This window comes from Callospermophilus lateralis, chromosome 12 (genome assembly GCF_048772815.1).
Source record: "Callospermophilus lateralis isolate mCalLat2 chromosome 12, mCalLat2.hap1, whole genome shotgun sequence".
NCBI lineage: Eukaryota > Metazoa > Chordata > Mammalia > Rodentia > Sciuridae > Callospermophilus > Callospermophilus lateralis.
This window is the reverse complement of record NC_135316.1, coordinates 88,222,773-88,243,429: the sequence shown is the minus strand read 5'-3', so window position 1 is coordinate 88,243,429 and position 20,657 is coordinate 88,222,773. Positions and strand designations below refer to the sequence as shown.

General features: G+C 38.2%; 1 protein-coding gene across 1 annotated transcript in view; it reads right to left on the bottom strand.

The window, feature by feature from the left end:
- The window catches only part of Flt3 (fms related receptor tyrosine kinase 3), a 65,275-nt gene that overhangs the window by 30,912 nt on the left and 13,706 nt on the right, over window positions 1-20,657 (bottom strand). The window contains exons 4-10 of the mRNA XM_076872257.1: window positions 20,179-20,294; window positions 14,960-15,089; window positions 12,797-12,924; window positions 11,732-11,871; window positions 11,482-11,635; window positions 10,169-10,337; window positions 336-439 (exon numbers count right to left, since the gene is read on the bottom strand). Coding sequence (XP_076728372.1) covers window positions 336-439; window positions 10,169-10,337; window positions 11,482-11,635; window positions 11,732-11,871; window positions 12,797-12,924; window positions 14,960-15,089; window positions 20,179-20,294 — 941 coding nt within the window. The remainder of the gene's footprint in view (window positions 1-335; window positions 440-10,168; window positions 10,338-11,481; window positions 11,636-11,731; window positions 11,872-12,796; window positions 12,925-14,959; window positions 15,090-20,178; window positions 20,295-20,657) is intronic.

Sequence of the window (20,657 nt, the reverse complement as noted above, 5' to 3'; positions counted from 1 at the left end):
CTGAGGATATAAGCTCAGTGGTTAAGCACCCCTGGATTCAATCCCTGGTATCAAAAAAAAAAAAAAAGTCAAACACTAAAAGCACATGCAGAAAGGATATGGAGTAAATCTTTTAGTTTCTGAGTAACCTTTCTAAGTAACCTTTCTATGTAAATCTTTTAGCTACTGGTAACCAAAACCAGTAGATAGGGGAGTAAAATTCCAAAATACTTCATCATTCAAAAACAGTTCTATAGTATCCCTTCTAAGCCATGACCTGGCTCTTTCAGATTAATATTATTAATGAATAAAGTAGTGAGAACACAAAAATAAAATTCTTGGCAATATAAACTTACTTCTTATATTCAGCGTAAACATTTTGGTGAACTGAGCATCATCATTTTCTGCATGGAATATATATTCTCCTGGTTGGTGCTTATGGTTGCAAAACTTAGATATGCTGTTTGAGAAAGAATTAAATATAGATTTAGCCTAATTCTTACAGTAGATGCTACAGTGAAAGATGGTATGCATGAAAGAGTCTTCTGCAAGGCTATTCCCTGGACAAGGAGCTATCTGTAGTCTAGACCCTTGCTACTCAAAGGGTGGTCCATAGACAGGTAATCTCAGCCTCAGCATACAGTATCATCTGGGAACTTGATAGAAATGCAAAATTCGGAACTCACTCTAAACCTAGGAACTCAAAATCGATATTTTAAGATGATCTCCATGTAGTTCATATGCCCAATAAGGGTTAGGGCTGGCTGGGGGGTCCTCAGAGAAACTACTGTCCCTATTGTTCTATACATTCTGGAAAGTCTGACCACCCCCAAAGAAAGACCTGTGCAGGTGGATGAGTTTTCCTGCTTCCTGAAATGATTGATTTGCTGATGATGATCCAAGGCAGAACCCATGACTAGCCCTTGATGTACACAGCAATTACAGTGTTGAGGACTCAAACTCACTGACTTTACACAGAAGTATTTGATGGCTTCCATAGCCTCTAATACCTACTTGGAATGCTCATTAAGCATTCACTACCTTTTGTCATGCCTAACTTGATATTGGGGCTTATTTGCCATGCCTACTAGTACTATGTGATGTTGGAGGTTATTGTGGGGGATGTTGGACAGTGTATGAGAATGGGAAAGCTATAGGCTATTAAATATGGTTTCATGCATCCACTGTAACAAAACTGGAGAAACAGACAAATAAATTCCCTTAACAAGGAATAGGAAATATTAAGGCCTTTAAAAAGATATTAATTAGACCAGAGATAACTTGAAGTTTTAAAAAAATGACCATGTACAGAATGGACAGGATGAAAAGGTGAGCAAGAAGATCTGCAATGGAAGACAGCCTGAATCGAGGAGCTGTGTAGGATGCAAAAGACCTCAAAAATATACATCTTGTGTATAGTCAGTTTCCCATCACCATAACAAATACTTGAGATAAGTCAACTTATAAAGAGAGAAGGTTTATTTTGGTTCATAGGCTTGTAGGTCCCAGTCCTTGAATGGTTGGCCTTCTTGCTCTTGGGCCCGTGGCAAGGCAGCACATAATGGCAGGAGTGTATGGTGTACCAAAACCACTTATCTGTTGGCTAAGAAGTGAAAGAAAAGAGGAGAAAGGAGCAGGGATCCCACTATCCCCTTCAAGGGCACACTCCCGGTGACCAGAAGACCTCCCACTGGGCCCTACCTCTTCAAGTGGCACCACTCCAGGGAACAAGATTCCAACACAAGGGCATTAGGGGACATTTAAGATCCAAATTATTTCAACTCCTATCCTAAAAACAGAAAGTGGGTAAAAACCTACATACATGGAACAGTTAAAGCATTAAATTGAAGATATGTAGACAATCAATGGAGCAGAGGTCAGTGTAATGAGAGAAGTTCAGTGGGCTTCACAGAAGCAGGGCTTGAGGGGCACACCCCCACCGCCAGATGAGCTGGTTTAGATAAGAGGATAAGAAACAGAGATCTAAGAAGGAGGCGAGGCTGTGACTGGAGACAGGAACTCACAGGGCTACGTAAGGGGAACAGGAGACTCTTGACTGCAGCAGGGGATATGCTGGGCTGTCGGAGAGACGAGGGCAAAGTGGATGGAATGGGGCCAACTGATTGGGGAGCTTGAAAAAGAAGCCTAATGTAGACTTGATGGAGAAAACAGGAGGAAGGCGATTGGGATCCATGAGGAGAAGGTGAATATCATGAACAGTATTTTAGATTCCTTTGACGGCAGGAGGAAGGGTTCACTGGAGGAAAGTCTGGCGGTAGTAGTAAAAATCTAGGAATTTCTTCATTCAGCGGTCAGTGGTGGACCCTATTTTGTGGAAGGAATCAAGGATACAACAAGATGTTTGAAAAAAAATGGGTTTCTGTTCTCAGTATTTTACAGGTTGGAGGTAAAAGCAAACAAGAAAAGAAGCAGTTATGGTAGAGTGTGGGAAGTCCTACAATAGGAGAAGTAAAAGTTCAGATTTGGGGTTTCGGAACATGACAAACTAAATGTCATCCAAGGTAGGGAAAATGGGAAAGAAGAGCAAACCCAAGAGGCACCAGGAAAAAAAAAAAAAAAAAAAATGGCAGGTCCTGAACTGGATGAAGAAAAAGGAGGCAAGAATAGAATCCCAATTGATCCCTATGATTCGAAACATACATTTAACTGGTTAGTGACAGCTTTTGAGCCTATGCTGATCTGACACTGATGTTGGGTGCCCTTAACTCCTGAGTGGAATAATAACTCTGATTAGTGATGAAAGGATTCATTTGCCCATCAAAAGTTTCCAGCAGGGCTGGGGATGTGGCTCAAGCGGTAGCGCGCTCGCCTGGCATGCGCAGGGCGCTGGGATTGATCCTCGGCACCACATAAAAATAAAATAAAGATGTTGTGTCCACCGAAAACTAAAAAATAAAAAAAAATAAAACGTTTCCAGCAATTAATGAGCACTTGACAAGTTTTTAGATGCTCTGTTAACAAGAAGACCAGCGCATAAAAATTGTTTCTTGCCCTGACCTTTTCTCTTTCTCTTTTTCTTTCCTTCTTTTTCTTTCCTTCCTTCTTTCCTTCCCTTTGGTGCTAGGGATTGAACCCAGGGGCATTCTACCACTGATCTACATTCCCAACCCTTTTCATTTTGAGATAGGGTCTCACTAAGTTGCCGAAGTTGGCTTGAAACTTGTGATCCTCCTGCCTCAGCCTCCTGAGTCTCTGGGATTACAAACGTGTACCACCTTGGCCAGCTCTGACCTACTACTGGACCACAAGGAAGAAAGGGTGAAGTGGAAGTAACAGAAAGATTGGCGGAAAGTCACATGAAGCCTACGGGGGAGAAGAGGAAATGTAGGTACCGTGTGATTCCTAAACTTCAGGAAGGCAGCGTTTCAATAGTCCAAGAAAAGATGTGAGCTTCTAAAAGGGAAAATGTAATTCTCTCTGAGCAATGGCTAAAGACCTTGAAAAGGAAGGAGAAAGGAGATTTTTAAAAAGAAAGGAAGGAAGGGATAGAGATAGGGAGGGAAGAAGGGAGGAAAAGAGAAAAAGAGAACTCCATGTGGCTAGCCAAGGACCATGCCACAAGCGTTAGTTAATTTGACAGAAAGAGCAATGACCAATCCAACTATTTATCAGTAAGTGGACCAAAGCAAAAGGTTTTGTGAACATTTTTCTCCTCAGTCTTTTGTGTTGTTTTCATGGAGTGTGGTTTGCACAGAGATAGCACCTGAAATGTTTTCACTCTTTTGAACCATTTCCTTGTAAATAATCATGTAAATAACTGGAACACAAAACTGAATCCCTGAGTTGTTTGAAACTGCTCTCTTTCCCTCTCCTTTCTAACAGCTAATCCTAGCAACAATTGTGTGACTGAACCTGGGAATTCCAAGGGGAATAACCAATTAGGTGTCTAGGAGATCCAAAGCTTCCTCCTCCCCTGAAAGGTTTTTCTAAAATTGGCCTGTCTGGCATGGACAGGAGATCAGGAAATTTGAGTTCACAGTGAAACAATACCTTGGAGACTAATAAGATGTATGCTTAATACAACTATGAAAGGGTTTTCTCCTCTGTCATCAGATTTAGGTCATTTTATTTTCTACTTAGTGCCCAGAGGGGAGGAATTGAGAAAGGGCAAGCTCTTCCTAGGAGCTTCAGAGAATAATTTTACTATTGTGTTAAAAAAAAAAAAAAAAAGATTTATTTAACGAGCAAGAGTCAAAGTCAAACCAGAGGACAGAGATGAACTAATAAAGAATGTATTGTGAAGCTGAGAGCTTGTGAAAGTGCAGAAGGAAGGGGTGACAAGATTGAAGGTGGCTTTCCACAACACAGAAAGATGATGGATAAGGAAAGACGGTGGATCAGGAAGCCTGGAGACCTCATCTAACCTCAGGCTACAGGGTGGAAGGCCTGAACACAGCTTGGCCAGAGTTAACCCAGCTTGGCTGTAATAAGATCTGCTCTGTTCAAATTTCTGTTCTGAGATAGATGAAGACGGTGGGGGTGTGGGGGGTGCTGATGATTTCATAGCTCTCTGTACAATACCATGCTCATTTTATTTTATTTATTTATTTATTTTTTTAAAAATAATTTTTATTTAAATCTTTATTTTTCAGTTTTCGGCGAACACAACATCTTTGTATGTGGTGCTGAGGATCATACCTGGGCCGCACACATGCCAGGCAAGCGCGCTACCGCTTGAGCCACAGCCCCAGCCCCAACCATGCTCATTTTAAATTTCAATTCAGAGATGCCCACAAGCCTGGTGTACAATCATTAAAGATTCGATAGCAAAAGATGGCACATCCCATGCAGGTTAAAAACACTTTTATTTTCTCAATAACCAAAGAACATATATGTATCTCTGTTTTTTCTTTCTTTCTTCCTTTTTTTTTCTTTTTTGAAGTGCTGGGGGTGAAACCCAGAGCCTTGTACACACTAGGCAAATATTCTACCACCAACCTACACACGTCCCCAGGCCCAGAGTATTTCTGTTTTCTTATACACTGGGTTTGAGAGCCTCACATTTTTGAAATGAGTTTGTGTCAAGAGGCCTTATAGAGAAATGACTAAAACCACAGACATCAGAGCTCACTATTTCTGCTAGAATCCCAACACTGCTATTGCCTGCTGCTGTGAACTTAGGCAAGTCAGTTTCCTCGTCTGTAAATTGAAAGATTAAAACAGTATCTACCTCATCTGCTCATTGGAAGAGAAATTTTCAAAAAAAAAAAAAAAAAAAAGCACTTTTTGTATAAAGTGCTTAAAACAGTGCCCATCAGATAACAGACAAAATGTATGTGTGGCTCGTTATACCTAGTAATCATTTTGAATAAAAAATAAATGCAAGAGCTGATGTAACTCAGTTGTATAATGTGTGCCAGGCCCTGGGTTCAATGCCCAGTATGGGAGAGGGGAGAAAAAAAGCAGTGAGAAGTTTTACTCTAGGATGTACAGTAAGTGTGGAAACCACATTAAAATAAAAGGAAGATGTAAGGGGAGAAAAAAACTAAAGTCAATGCCCATAAACAGGAGTAGTTTAAAAATTTCTAAGATGTAAAATACTATGCAGCCATTGAAAACAATGATGTACTATAATAATACAACTATTAACATAAAATACTTACGATATTTTTAAATGAAAAATCATATTACAAATGACATGATTTCATGTTTGTACAAAAATCTATACTTTACACTTCTATCATGATGGTTACATAGAAAAATTTTTTTAAAAATATATTATCTCTGGAGATAGAATCATGGCTGGTATTTCCACTTTATTAAAGGCAGTCTCACAAAACGAGAGTCAGTGAATGGTAGTGATTTTGCCTTATATGACTGGGTAGGTAACAGCCTCAGTTTCCATCTTTTTAAAAATGGGACAATTAGGATTAAATAAGGTAACCCATATACTCTGCACATTGTCTGGCATGAGGTAAAAGTTCAAAGTACCTTTCAGTTTTAATAAGTGGCTTCACAGGATGTGACTGAGAACTTAAAACTGAGTGGGATCTTTGGGGAAAAAAGGACCCAGGCTCACAGTGGCAGAGAGCAGAAGTAAAGGGGAACAGGACTTAGTTGGGAGCTCTTGGTGCTTGACTAGGCCCAAACATCTTCTCCCTGTACACATTCAGGCTCATCTCCTGTACCAAAAATACTTAAAACATTCCTCCACAGGTTCTCTCAGCCTCTGCAGGGACATACCATTCACTGTTTTGAGAGCCTGCTTTTCTGTTTGCCCTTGCTTCTCTCGAGCAGGCCCTGGCTCATCATCCAGAACCCACATGACCGTCAGCCTGCTGTGTACATAGAAGTTGTCACACTGCAGTTGTTGCCTGGGATGGGGGTGGGAGGGATAGGCAGAACTGAGATTCATAGAGTAGAAAGATGAGATATTTCAGGGACAAGGAAAACTCAAGACTTGGGCCAGGCTAAAGAAGGGTCTTTCAGAAGAGATTACTATATAATTACAATGATCTAATAAAAGTTTTTTCTTTTTTTACCAAGAAACTGGAATAAACTAACATAGATTTGGTATTTATGATGAAGGTTATAGGTAGGAGATTATGCCAAACAACAGGTGAAATATCCTGGAAGCTTTTATCAAGACCAGGATGCCAGGACAGCTGGAAAATTACAATTTCATCAAATGCAGACACACAAAAGCAAGTCCTACTGAGCGCTGGGGGTAATAATTGAGGAAGTAAATTGGAGAAATGAAGCTGTGAAGGTGGGGAAGCTGACGGACTTCTGGCACACACGCCATGACCACACCAAAGCTTCTGCAGGAGTCATGTTGTTACTTGGGCTTTCAGTTACAGATTTTAAAAAAATCATGTCTCTTTCCCAATAAAATCATCTCTTGCAAAACGATTAAAACAGGACACTTCACCATCCACGTTCAATTCCATTAAATTGGGTTAAGGATGCTCACAGCACTATTCTTTTGGCTAATTAGTAAATGTGAAACTTTTTATCATCAAGAGATGAAAAGAACTCAATCTCAATCTAGACCATGAGGTGGGAAAGGAAAAGATACCCAGAACGCTCAGAGATGTGCTCAAATTTTCCATTGTTCAGATTTTGTTCAGTCATTTTGAGCATCTTTCCTTTGCCTTGGGTATTCAGTGGCCCATATTATCTGGTACCTCCAGAGCACTAAAATAACACTGTAGCCTCTTCAAGAATTTTTAAATCAAAGAAAGACCGAGTGTTGTGGTCAGTGCCACTTGTGGTCCCTGTAGTACAAAGAAGATGCCATTGACTCATCTTTGTCCCAGACTGTGTACTTTTAGCTGCTTTCCAAGGACGATGATGAATTCATTCATTTACTAGACACACATTTACTGAAGAAGGCATCATACAGAGATAGAGAAATGGCAGAGCACCTGTCCTTATGCAGATTATAATCCAAGAGGTGAGATTCAATAGACAAAGAAGTAACTCTGCTAGCAGATAATTAGGAATGACAAAGATATGGAACACCATGGGAGTCAGGATCTGCTCAATTCATTAATTTGGCACCTCTGTAGGAAAACTACTAGGGTTCAGGGGTGGAAATTGTGGCCATCGCATGAAATCATTAACCAGCCCACAAGATTCACCCACGATTATGTAAAATCTCAAAGGCTATGCAAGATGTCACTAGCACAGCAGCAATCTGTGTAATTTGAGAAGAGAGGGAGAAAGATATTACCTTATTCACTCTTGTATAAATTTGATGCTCCTAATAGTATCAAACTCAACAAGAAGATATTACACTGACATTTGTTGAACTAAATTGAATTGATCTTTATTTCTTTGAATGGGATTCACAATCTAATCCCATAATGCTAGAAGCTTATCTAACATTTTGTTAGATAATGCATTCACATAATACAAAGAAGGGAAGGGACAGTAATACACTGATAAACTTTCTGAACATTGGGCAATTGGTAATCTACTCAACTAGGGTAGAGTGGAGTCGAATCTCTGACCTGCTACTTGTATAATTGTGCTGGTGTCAATAAGAGTTCATGATGATAGAGAGATCCCTAGAAGACAGTGTTCCTCAATCAAAGGCAATTTTTCCTACCAGGGGACATATGGTAATATCTGGAGTAATATTTCATCATCACTACCAGGAGAAGGGAGATATGCTGCTGGCATCCAGTGGGTGGAGGCCAGAGATGTTGGTAAGTATCCTATAATGCACAGGATAGTGTCCTCTAAAATAAAGAACTATCTGGCTGCTGTTGAGAAACCCTGAGCTGGGGGAATGCATATTTGTCAGCTCCCAGGTCAAAGGTAGCATTTTTAATTACCTTGACAGTGAATCCTTTGAATATTAAGAGTTTGGGCAAAACAAGATAAAAGTTTCTTTGAAAACTCAGATTTGCAACTCTTTCTAAAAATCCAAACAGGGTTTTTATATACAGCTCAGTAGCAGAGGGGTTGGCTACCATGTGCAAGACCCTGGGTTCAATCCTCAACATCACACACAAAAAAATCTGAACAAAGACCAGAGACTGGTTACAAATCATTTGAGAAATAAATAAAAGCACAATAACCATGACACAAACACTTAGAAGAATCAAGGTGAAAAGAACTTTATCCAATAAAATAAGTGAGCCATGAAAGCAAGACACATATGCCAACTTTAAATTCTTAGCTATGTAAAGAAAGTAAAATGAAGCAGGAAAAATTAAACTGAAAACTGATTTTTGTTTAACTTCATATATACAAAATATCATCATCTTTTACATGTAATTAATATAAAATTCATTAATGAGGTAGTTTACAGTCTTATTTTTCATACAAAAAGTCTTCAAAATTTGTTGTGTATTTTAGAGCTGTGGCACATCCTAATTTAGACTAGCCATACGTGGCTAGTGGCTACTGTACTGGACAGCACAAAAATTACCAACAGTTCTTATTAAAAATTCAGCATCAGGCCTGAAGTCCCAGATACTCAGGAGGCTGAGACAGAAAGACTGCTTGAGCCCAGGAAGCCAGCCTGGGCAACATAAGAAGACACTGTTTCAAAAAGAAAAAAGAAAAAAATGGGAACTCGGACCTAATTTTGTTTCAGCATGTCTGGAATAGACGCAAGGAACACACATTTTGAAACATTTGCCCAGACGATTCTTGTACAGTTGGTTTATAAACCACATACTGATAAACAAAGATTTATTCTTGAGCATTGTCTTGTTAGAGAAAGGGCATGTTCCTCTCAGTTGCTCATAGCCCAATCTGAACCACAGCTTTAGTCACACCACTTTAGTTTTAAGAGATCAGAGGGGTTACAGAAAACCATGGAAGCCACAGAAGACACAGTGGGTAAGTTAGGATTTTGTTTTCTAAAGAGGGAATGAAGAATTACTTCCGTAAGAGAATCTGGAACATGGTTGTCCAAATGCTCTGGAAAAGCAAGTTTTCCTTTCAACACTATGGTTGGATTATTTCTGCATTTATTTTTTAAAAACATACATCAATACACCTATAGGCAATGTGTTCTGTTTTTAGGGAGTTTTACTTCCTCAGTCATCTGCAGCGTGCTCAGGAGACTCAGTGTACTATAGTGTAGTACTCTCAAATAGGAAGTAACAGTCTTATGACTCAGAAAATGCCACAGAACCATACTATACTAACATGATTCCGTTTTTCACAGAGTGGGCTATACTCTCTGAAGTGATTGTAAGATTACTACTATAGTCTCACGATATGCCTTTTGTTTTCTTGTCTTCAATTTCAACTTTAGAAATTTGTAGGATTAGGGGTGTATGTAGCTCAGTGGTAAGAGCACACGCTTATTGAGAGACTGAGGCAGGAAGATGGTGAGTTCAAAGTCAGCCTCAGCAACTTATGGAGACCCTGTCTCTTAATAAAATATAAAAAAAGGATGGGGATGTGGTTCAGTGGTTAAGCACCCCTGGGTTCAATGCCTGGTACTAAAAAGAAAAGCGCATTTGCTTAGCATGTTTTTGGGGAAAAATATATAAATAAATAAATATATGCATGTATCTATATATAAACTCACAATTAGAGAATTTGCTTCCATAAGTACATGTGGGCCCAGGAGGCCAGCATGGGCAACATAAGAAGACACTGTTTCAAAAAAAGAAAAAAATGAGAACAATTTCTCTTGAGGGTAATGAGAAAGGAGAATCATGCTAATAATGGTAAGTCTGAGAGCTCTGTGTTGTCTCACCTGTATCCATCTTCCAGACCCCTTTGTTCACATGGAAATGATTTTCGAGAGAAGGTCCATGTACATCTGATTTGTGGGTATGCTTTAAACCTGACAGAAAAGCAAAAGTCTTCATATTGATCAATTTCATAATCTTCACTTGAATTGGTAGCATTTATAAATCCCTTTTCTGAAAAATAAAGAGGCATTTATAAATTAGATAATGGCATTCAGATGAAAACGTATTGAGATGACAAGATGAATTTTTATTCATACACTTGATGCAAGAAAGCTCAGAGGTTGGCATGCTGCAGGTCAGGTTTGAAACTCCCAGAAATGGAAGAGTCTTGTCTCCAGTTCTAAGCCTGAGCTCATAATCTTTTGGAGTCAAAATGCCTTGAAGAATGGGATATAGGGACTGGGGCTGGGGCTCAGGGGTAGAGCACTTGCCTGCCACATGTGAGGCACTAGGTTCAATCCTCAGCACCACATAAAAATAAATAAATAAAAATAAAGGTATTGTGTCCATCTACAACTAAAAATAATTATAAAAAAAGAATTGGATGTAAATAATTGACCCTTTTCCTAGACAAATACATAAATAAACCTACAAGACTTTGCAGACAATATCAAGAGGCTGAAGGGTTCCCCCATTGCCAGCCCAACATGTATACACTGAGAACAAAGAATGGAAAACTCTGCTCTCAGCCAGAGTGAGTCTCTCAGTCCTGGGTCCCACATAAAAATGATCTCGAGGTGCAAATAAAAGAGCAAGCTGGCTGGAAATATTCACACATTGTTCTTGCAGAACATTTCCTTATTAGTTTGCTAAGAGAATTCCTGCATTGCTTAGCATTTTCATTTTGGCTAGGGTCTGTGTCCTAATCCGAGATTACTTAAGCATAATTATTTTGAAATGCTATGTAGCCCACCCCCATTTCCATTCAGCTCAGTACTTGTACAGTTTACATAGTAATGGCTGGCAGCAGGTTCTTAGAACATGTATTTATTAAGAAACTATTTGGCGCCAGGCTCTGGACCCACAAAGATAGAAGGGATGTCCCTGTCCTTAGGAAACTATTGGAGGACAAAAGCATACAAACAGATGGTCACACTACAGTGATACATGCAAAGACTGTGGCTTTCAAGTGAGTTAACTGGGAAAGGAAAGGAATGGGCAGCTTATCTTTGAAAAACTGTTCTAACTTAATTTCTATTTCAGTGTTTTAATGGTAACATCAGATTGAAATCAGCATTTGTGTTACATAGCACACATTCCACACTAAAAGCAACTACAAATGATGGACAAAGATTGCATGAGCAGCCTGCATTACCCAGGATGGTAACCAAAGCTGACTGACTGGGATGCTCAGAGGAGGAACAAGTGTAATATCCAGTGTCGTTTCTTCCCACTGATGATACAAAGGCAAACAGAATCCGTATCATCGTTCTGTTTCTTGAATAGGTACTCATCTCAAAGTAGCTGCCCTGGGTGTTAATAAAACAGAGTTTGCATTTAGTGATCTCAGCTATGCTATTACCTCATTGTTCCTGCATTTTCAGAACACAAACTTGTCACCTTACCTCCTCGAGGACTTTGTTTTCTAATTCCCAGGTGAGCCCAAATCCGTGGTTCACATGAATGGCTTTGCACCTTATCCATAAGGGTTCCCCCACTTTCAGGAATAACTGGGGAAGTGTGGTCTGAGGAGTTTGATTTAAATCTAGAAAATGAAAAGATCCCAAGTAAGAAAAAAAAAGTGATTTTTTTCCCTCATCTCAAAAATATACACTGAGTATCCTGAAGATCAAAGTTTTTTTAAAAAAATTTTTTATTTGTTCTTTTTAGTTATACATGATAGTAGAATGTATTTTGACATAATATACATACATGGCTTATAATTTCCCATTCTTGTGGCTGTACGTAATGTGGAGTTATACTGGTCACGTATTCATACATGAACATAGGAAAGTGATGTCCCATTCTGTCTAGTGCCTTTCCTATGCCCATTCCCCCTCCCTTCCTTTCATTCCCCTGTGAGGACAAAGATTTTAACATCTATAGTGTTATTAACCATATTAATGAAATAATCTTTTAGAGGTTTACTACTCTTTGGTGAGAAATCAGTTCTTACAGCATCCATAATATCACATTTTAAATGATATAAAGGGGCCTGGGGTGTAGCTCAGTGGTAAGAGTGCATACTTAGCATGCACAAGGCCCTGGATTCAATCCCCAGCACTTAATAAAATAAGATAAAACTAAATGCTATGAAAAAAAGATAGAGGACCTGAGGTTTAGTTCAGCAGTAGAGCACTTGCCTAGCACATGTGAGGTGCTGGGCTCAATCCTCAGCACCACATAAAAAATAAATAAATAAATAAAATAAAGGTATTGTGTCCAACTACAACTAAAAAAAAAAAAAAAAAAGATTTAAAAAGAAAAGATAGAATTTCTGAAGCTGAATGATTACTTCATTGCTGTTAGTTCCAGATAGTTTCTAAGGAATAGTCACCGAAAATAAAAGTACATAGTAGAGGTAAGGGTATAACTCAGTGGTTAGAGCGTTCACCTAGCATGCCCCAAGCCCTGGATGCATCCCCAGCATAGGAGAAAAAAACAAAAAGGACATGATATTAGAGTTTTACCTATTGTGAACAGCTTGGTACATTCTCTGCCCAGTTCATTTCTTGCACAACACCTTATATCTGTTCCAAATAATTCATGAAGTACCTTTTCCTCCTTTTTAACAACAGCCGGACTTTCTTCTTGACAGCTGTAATTAGAAATCAAAGACCCTTTGACTAAATATGGTTTTAAATGACTGCTGTGGGCTGGAGGTGTAACTCAGTGATAGGGCGCTGGCTTTGCATCTCAAAAAAAAAGACAGATGCATGTTCGGGAGTACAGAGTTACAGGTTATTGAGCCTGTCTTAAGGAGCCAAAAAAAAAAAAAAAGCAAAAATTAAAAAAAAAAAAGCAGATCAAAAAATAAACTATGGGCTGGGGATGTGGCTCAAGCGGTAGTGCGCTTGCCTGGCATGCGTGCGGCCCTGTTCGATCTTCAGCATCACATACAAACAAAGATGTTGTGTCCGCCGAAAACTAAAAAAATAAATAAATATTAAAATTCTCTCTCTCCCTCTCTTCTCTCACTCTCTCTTTAAAAAATAAATAAATAAATAAATAATAAAAAAATAAAATAAACAAACTGGGCACAGTGTAATTACACCTGTAATCCCAGCTGCTTAGGAGGCTGCGGCAGGAGGATCTCGAGTTTGAAGCCAGCCTCAGAAAAACGAGGTGCTAAGCAACTCAGTGAGACCCTGTCTCTAAATAAAATACAAAATAGGGCTGAGGATGTGGTTCAGCGTTTCTGAGTTCAATCCCCATACCAAAAAAATTTTTTTAAAAAAAGGTAAACAAACACAAATTTATTGCTTCAGTTAAGGGTTCCTAAGGGGACTAGCTGGTTACTCATTATCTCAATTTGTTAGAATAACACTACATAATAAACAGTTAAATTTTTCTTTTGCTTGACAACGTTTTTGGTTGCTTTTAAAAATGGGGAAAGGAAGAACTAAAAAGAAAGACAAAAAGGAAAAAGTCCAAGTGTCACAAAGCCAAGCCCATCTCAGTAGTCCACAGAGTAACACTGTCTCCGGCCTCGGCACAAAGTGGACTTTGGTTCCCCAACAGCGTTTCCCTAACCCAGGCTTTTCCCAAAGCAGATAAAGGGTTTTGGAATCTGTGAAGCATCACTCTTCTCTTCATCCCTAGAATCAAGTTACTCTTTTCTTTGTGTAGCTTTCCTTGAGTTATTTTTAATTACAAGACAATAATAACAGAACATTGTATGAATGTTGGATAATACTGAAAAACCCAAAGAAAAGAATATAAAGTTATCCAATCCTATCACTCTGGGATAACAACTGTTATCATATTGATATGTATCTTATCAATCTTTTTTCTCTGTATATAATGTACATATGTATGTTTCAAGAATCTTTTTTTGTACTTCTAAAATTTGAGATCACATTCATATCATTTGGGAACCTGGCTTTTTTTCTTTTTCTCTTTCTATTTTCTCCCATTTTTCAACAAAAAATGGTTCAGTAGACTTCGACTAGTAGACTTCAACTTCAAACCTCATGAATTCTTGCTTACGAAGAGCTTAGTGATGGCACATATGGAAAAAGAAAAGTAAACATTTACTCTTTATTTGTATCTGCCAGAAACTGTTCTATGTGCTTCATGAGTAATCAACTCATTTAATCATCATCATCATTCTGTATGAGACTTGTTAACATTTCTTTCTTCAAATAAAGCCCAAATAACTTGTCCAAGGCTACAGAGTTAGCAGGCAAACCAGGGTTCAAAGCCAGGTTCTCTGGCTTTAGATTCTTGATCTTTAAACAATTATATTAAACTACATTTCCAGAACAAAAAATGACCACAAATTTCTTACTTATAAGAGATTATATTTTAAAACCAATATCTTTTTCCCCCAACCAGATACTCTAGGAATCAACAATACCATAACTTAACAATACCATAACTCATGGAGTATGATGACAGGGAGGAGCCTGCAGTTGATGTGAGCAGACCTCAAAATCCTCTTTACCAAAAAAAAAAAAAAAATCCCCCCGTCCCCCTTGTGAGGCCCGTACTATTCATTCTGTACATTTAAGGAGTCAAAGTTTTCTGTTGAAATGGAGATACACTCGATTTTTAATACAGTGCGATGTCAACTACATTAGAAAAAGATCAAAAATTAATAATCATAGCAGTTATCTTTTCACATCTCATACCTTTCACCCTGTGAATCACAGAACACCCATTCCACGATCGGTTCTGGAACACTTTCAGATATACAGACCAGGGCATCCTGATTTTCCATTTTTCTAAAGTAAGGTCTTCTTAATGTGTAAAGCAGTGTATCTACAGCATCATAAATTATTAACATATTAATACTTATTAACATTTTTATTGATATTTTTAAAAATCATTGTCTTAGCAGACCCCTCAAAAAATTCTGCATCATTAAGAAAAGTTAATACTTTATACTGTAGCAGTATACATTCCCCCCACACCCAGGCAATATATTAAAACCAACTATAGCAGCAATGTCAACTTTAACAAGAATCCTCTTGGTCAATTTCTTTGGGCATTCACAAATCCACAGATAACTAAAGTAGGAGGGGTAAAGTCATGTGACACTGGAAATATTGATGTGCATAAAAAAGGGAAACTAGCACGAATAATATACAGCTTAAACCCTTTATTTAACATACAGCTTAAAATTCAACATTCTAGCAGGGCGCAGTGGCTCAAAGCCAGCCTCAGCAAAAGCGAGGTACTAACCAACTCAGTGAGACCCTGTCTCTAAATAAAACACAAAATAGGGCTGGGGATGTGGCTCAGTGGTTGAGTGCCCCTGAGTTCAATCCCTAGAACCAAAACAAAAAACAAAACAAAACAAAAAACCCTCAACTTTCTTCCCATAATTTCATCTACACCAAGGTATAAATATATTATAATGTAGAAATGTAAAAATATGAGTAGAATAGAGTTAGAATTGGAAGAATTTAGAGGCTGTTCATCACACAACACACACACACCCACACACACTACCCATCCTCCACTCCCAACCATGCTCCACATATAAACTTTTCCACTCTTACTTGGACTTTTCTAGGAACTGGAGTTCACTACCCCGCCAAAGCCGATCATTTTCTTTCTTTTATTTTTAACCAACTTTTTTTAAAAAATGAAAATAAAACCTTCCCTAGACTTAATTTCTTATAACAAATTTCAATTTAAAATGCAATGCAGGGGCTGCGGATGTGGCTCAAGCGGTAGCGCGCTCGCCTGGCATGCGTGCGGCCCAGGTTCGATCCTCAGCACCACATACAGACAAAGATGTTGTGCCCGCCAATAACTAAAAAATAAATAATAAAATTCTCTCTCTCTCTCTCTCTCTCTCTCTAAAAAAAAAAAATAAAAAAAATAAAATGCAATGCATTGATATATGTGTGTATGCATGCATATATGAAGGAATAGGATGTATCTTCTGATATATATGTGTATATATAAATAGAGGAATATATGACATGTAAATTGTGAAGCATAATGATTTTAACAAATCCTCCTGGACCCCTGACCTAATTTAGTAATTTGAATATTAATAAATACATTTTAACCTAATTTTATGCTTCTCCCTACCTCTCAACCCTAGGTAACACTTATCCTGAATTTTGTACTTATTATTCCTGCACTTCAGAAAATAGATTTACCACAAAAATATGTGTCCCCAAACAATATATTAATTTGTCTTGTTCTTGAGCTTCAAAATATTGTATCACTCAGTATATTGCTTCTACAACTTTATTTTTTTCATCCAACTTTTTTTTTTTTGTACCAGGAACTAAACACAGGGGCAATTAACCTCTGAGCCACATCCCCAGCTCATTTTATATTTTATTTTGAGACAGGGTCTCACTAAGTTGCTTAGGGCTTGTTAAATTGCTGAGGCTGGCTTTGAACTCATAATCCTCCTGCCTCAGCCTTCAGCGCACCTCCATGCCCAGCCCAACCTTATTTCTTAAGATTCAGCCATGGTTTTGCATGCTATCCTTTGTTGTTTTTGTTTTTGTTTACAGCTCTATAGCATTCCACTTGTAAGTAAATCACCATCTGTGTTTTTCATTTTCTTGCAGTGGATATTTGTTTCCAGTTTTTTAAATACTCCATGCATTTCTACCAAAACATGTGTGTAACATTTCCTTTAATAATACAACCCAGGAGTGGAACTGCTGATTTAAATATATGAGCATGTTCAATCTTAAACATAATGAAAATTAGTTTTCCAAAGTGGTTATATTAGTTAATGCTTATTCAACAGTTCCTATTCTCTGTATACTTACCAAGACTTCTTAATTTTCAGTGATCTAGAGGGTATAAAACAGTATCTCATTGTGGTCTTAATTTAATAATTAATTTACTGTGTATTAAAATAATTCAGTGGAAGGCCATTGTACTGAGATGGCTCCAGTGCCCTGGGTTCCTACATAATCAAACCAAACCCAGCTCTGTGGAAACAGCACAACGAACTTAAGTGTAACCAATTAGAAACCGCCAAGCAACCTCTACCTAGAAAATTAGCCAAATTAAAACTGCCAACTAACCTCTAACTGGGGACTTTCCACTTTAACCTATCAAATCTCTTCTTTGTCTTGCTTCGGTGAATGTTTTGTAAAAATTTTGCCCTCACAACTCCTTAATGGAACCCACCACTTGCCCAATTCATGAATCACTGTCTATTCAAACTCTTAAAATTTTAATGCCTAAGTTTATCTTTTAACACGTATTTATTGACCATTTCAGTTTCATATTCTAGAAATAAAATGACCATTTGTCATTTTTGTTCATTTTCTACTGGGTTTTGTTTTGCTTTGCTTCTTACTGATTTACAGAAGATCATTACATATTATGAACATTAATCTTTTGTTGACTGTGAACGGTAAGTACCTTTCCTATGTTGTGGTGGTTTTTACTTTTCATCCCTATAATTTCTAATGTTGGGTCCCAATTTTACCCTCTACAGCAATTTTTTTTTTAAGTCTAGCTTTGCTTCTACATGGTAGTACTTCAAATATTTAAAATAAAAACTGAGGTCAAGAGAGATAATTACCACCCAAGGCATTTTAACTAGTTAGCCTAGGTTTCCTGACTCAAAATCCCAGAATTATTTCCTCTATATTTCACTATAATCAATTGCTACTCCTCAAAATATTTCCTTCTCTATGCCAAACATCCCCAATTCCCTGAGCTGCTTCTAATTTAAGGAGTTCCAAATTCTTCACTATTTTTTTTTTTGCTGTGTTTTATCCATATTTATCTGAAAAAAAATGCAGAACTGAAAATAATAATCTATTTCCTTGGGCTAGACAATATATTTTCACATATACTGCCAAGGTTCAAGTTTACTATTTTAGCAACCATGCGACACTCTTAGTTAACACAGAGCTTGTGATTGTCTCTTTCACACTGACTATTGCCAAGTCACTCCCACCAGTTTTTGTTTTTGTTTTGAACCCCACCACTTAGCAGAATACTTTTTAAAAATTTCTAATTTAATTGATCGATTGTTACTATATTTTTACACTGTAAATCTAAATATAATAGGGCCACAGCAGATGCCCACTTCCCTTACATAATTATATGCCCTCGACAAAAAGAGAGAGCAAGAATTTCTTATCCTCTTCCAGCCTGGAGCGCATAGTGTCCAAAGAAGGGGAATAAGGAAGTAGAGAAGCTCATGAATCAAGATCTAAAATCAAAGGTAATTCTTGATTTTGCTTTTCTAGCACTATGGTCTCACTAGTTTCAGAGTAATTGAAGGGATTTTCAAATTTTGACTTTACCTGATTTTTGCCTTGGGAACTAACTTTGGAACCTAACACCCCACCGTTGTACCATGACCCAGAACCATGACCTTTCCGGGAATGTGAAGCACTTTCTGTTGTCAGTATCTCTGACTGCAAGGCCACAGTCTCACACACAAGGCCCAGTGCAGCATAGAGTGAAAAGTGTAGACCTGGCTTAAATTGGAATTTAGCTGTGACCATTATCATGTCTCAAGAGTGCCTATTTTCACATCTACGTGCAGGTGTTGGTCATCGTGAGCATCTGAAGTGATACAGGTAGAACACCCTGAGCAAAGGGTGATTGTGGCCATTCCTGAGCCAGTGCCCTTATGGGCTGGGCATACAGGCACCACACCCCAGCTTTGTGTAGAGTCACTGACAAGAAAGAAGGAAGCCTGGCAAACTGCACCAATGTGTCACCAGGAAAGCTAATTTAAAGTGGCATTAACCCAGAATTTGTGGAGCAGTGCCCTGGCCCCCTAGAGACACATGAACTATGTTACCACAGTTACTTTTATCAGTCACGTAAAGTAAAACAGTGCATTCAGTGTGCACAGCATTAAGTTTGTGCAAATGCTAGGTCTGTGCTTAATGGGGACAAAATGAGATGCCAGAAAGCAGATGGAGGCGGTGATCCAACATAGCTGTCTCCCTGGGTAAGGACATTTGGATTGTTCTGTACAGTTTGCATAGCCCAGCATTTGTATAGACCTGTACTGTCCAATACAGTAACCATTAGCCACATATGGCTTTAAATTAAAATTTTAATTAATTAAAATTAAATGCAATTGAAACTGTCTCCCCAGTCACACTAGGGACATTTTAAAGTATTTAACAGCCACATATGGCCAGCAGCTACCATATTAGACAGAACATTTTCATCATATCAAAAGTTCTATTGGGGGGCTGGGGTTGTGGCTCAGAGATAGAGCGCTTGCCTAGCATGCATGGCACTGGGTTCGATACTCAGTACCACACAAAAAAGTAGAGTAAAGGTATTGTGTCCACCTAAAACTAAAACAAATAAATAAATGTTTTTTTTTTTTTTAAGTTCTATTGGATCTTGCTAAGACCTTACAATCTTGTGAGATATATACTTTTATCCTCTTTTTACAGATAAGGAAATTCAGGCTCAAAGAAGATTTAGTCACCTGCCAAAAGGAGCAGTTTTGGAACTGGAATTAGAACCCAAGACTTCTAATTCCAAGGTCACAATAGTTTTTCATCCATTTGTTTACTGAAAGAAAAAAAAATGAGGACCCCTGAATAGAGTTATGTCCTAGGTCTTCAAAGAGCATTCACATTCTGAGAGTCCATAGGAACATGGGAGCTTCTCAGTTCTCAGTAGATTATGTGGAGAAAGGAACAAAATTCAATCAACTCAACTACATATTGAGAGAAGCCTGAATATTATATCTTGAGTCATGGGTCAAAAACAAATGGGTTTCATATTGTGTACAAGTATATATATGTAACAATGAATCCCATATTATATATAATTATAATGCACCAGTAAAAAATTAAAAAAAATTTTTTTAAATCAAATGGTTTCTAAACTACTTCTGAAATACTAGGAATGCCTAGTAGCAAACTGGACTTACTTCTTATACTCACTGTAAACAATATTGTGTAATTGGTAGCTTCACTCTGAATAAAAAGTAGGTATTCTCCAGCTTGGGTCTCTGTCATTTTCACAATGACCATGGAAATAACTCCTCTGTAAAACAGGAAAGAGAACTGGTTACTTTGGCAAAGGTGTGAAACTAAAAACAAAATTTCATACTGAGTCAGAAGGTGGGTTGATGGCTCCCTATGACTGTGGCACAGAGGGCTGCTTAGTGGAGAACAGTTTTTGCCTGTGCCCAACATTCAGCCTGACCATTATAATATGGCAGTGACTTCTCACCCCTGAAAGTGAGTGAGCTCCATCCTAGCCATCAGCTCATGTTTCCTGAGCCCCTTGGAGGGAAATTTCCCATTCAAAATTGCAGAGCCTTAGGGGCACATGTGCTTTGGTGTCCCTTCCATGACAAAGCACCTTCCATGATCCTGTTTGCCTGGTCACCTGGTCACCAGCTTC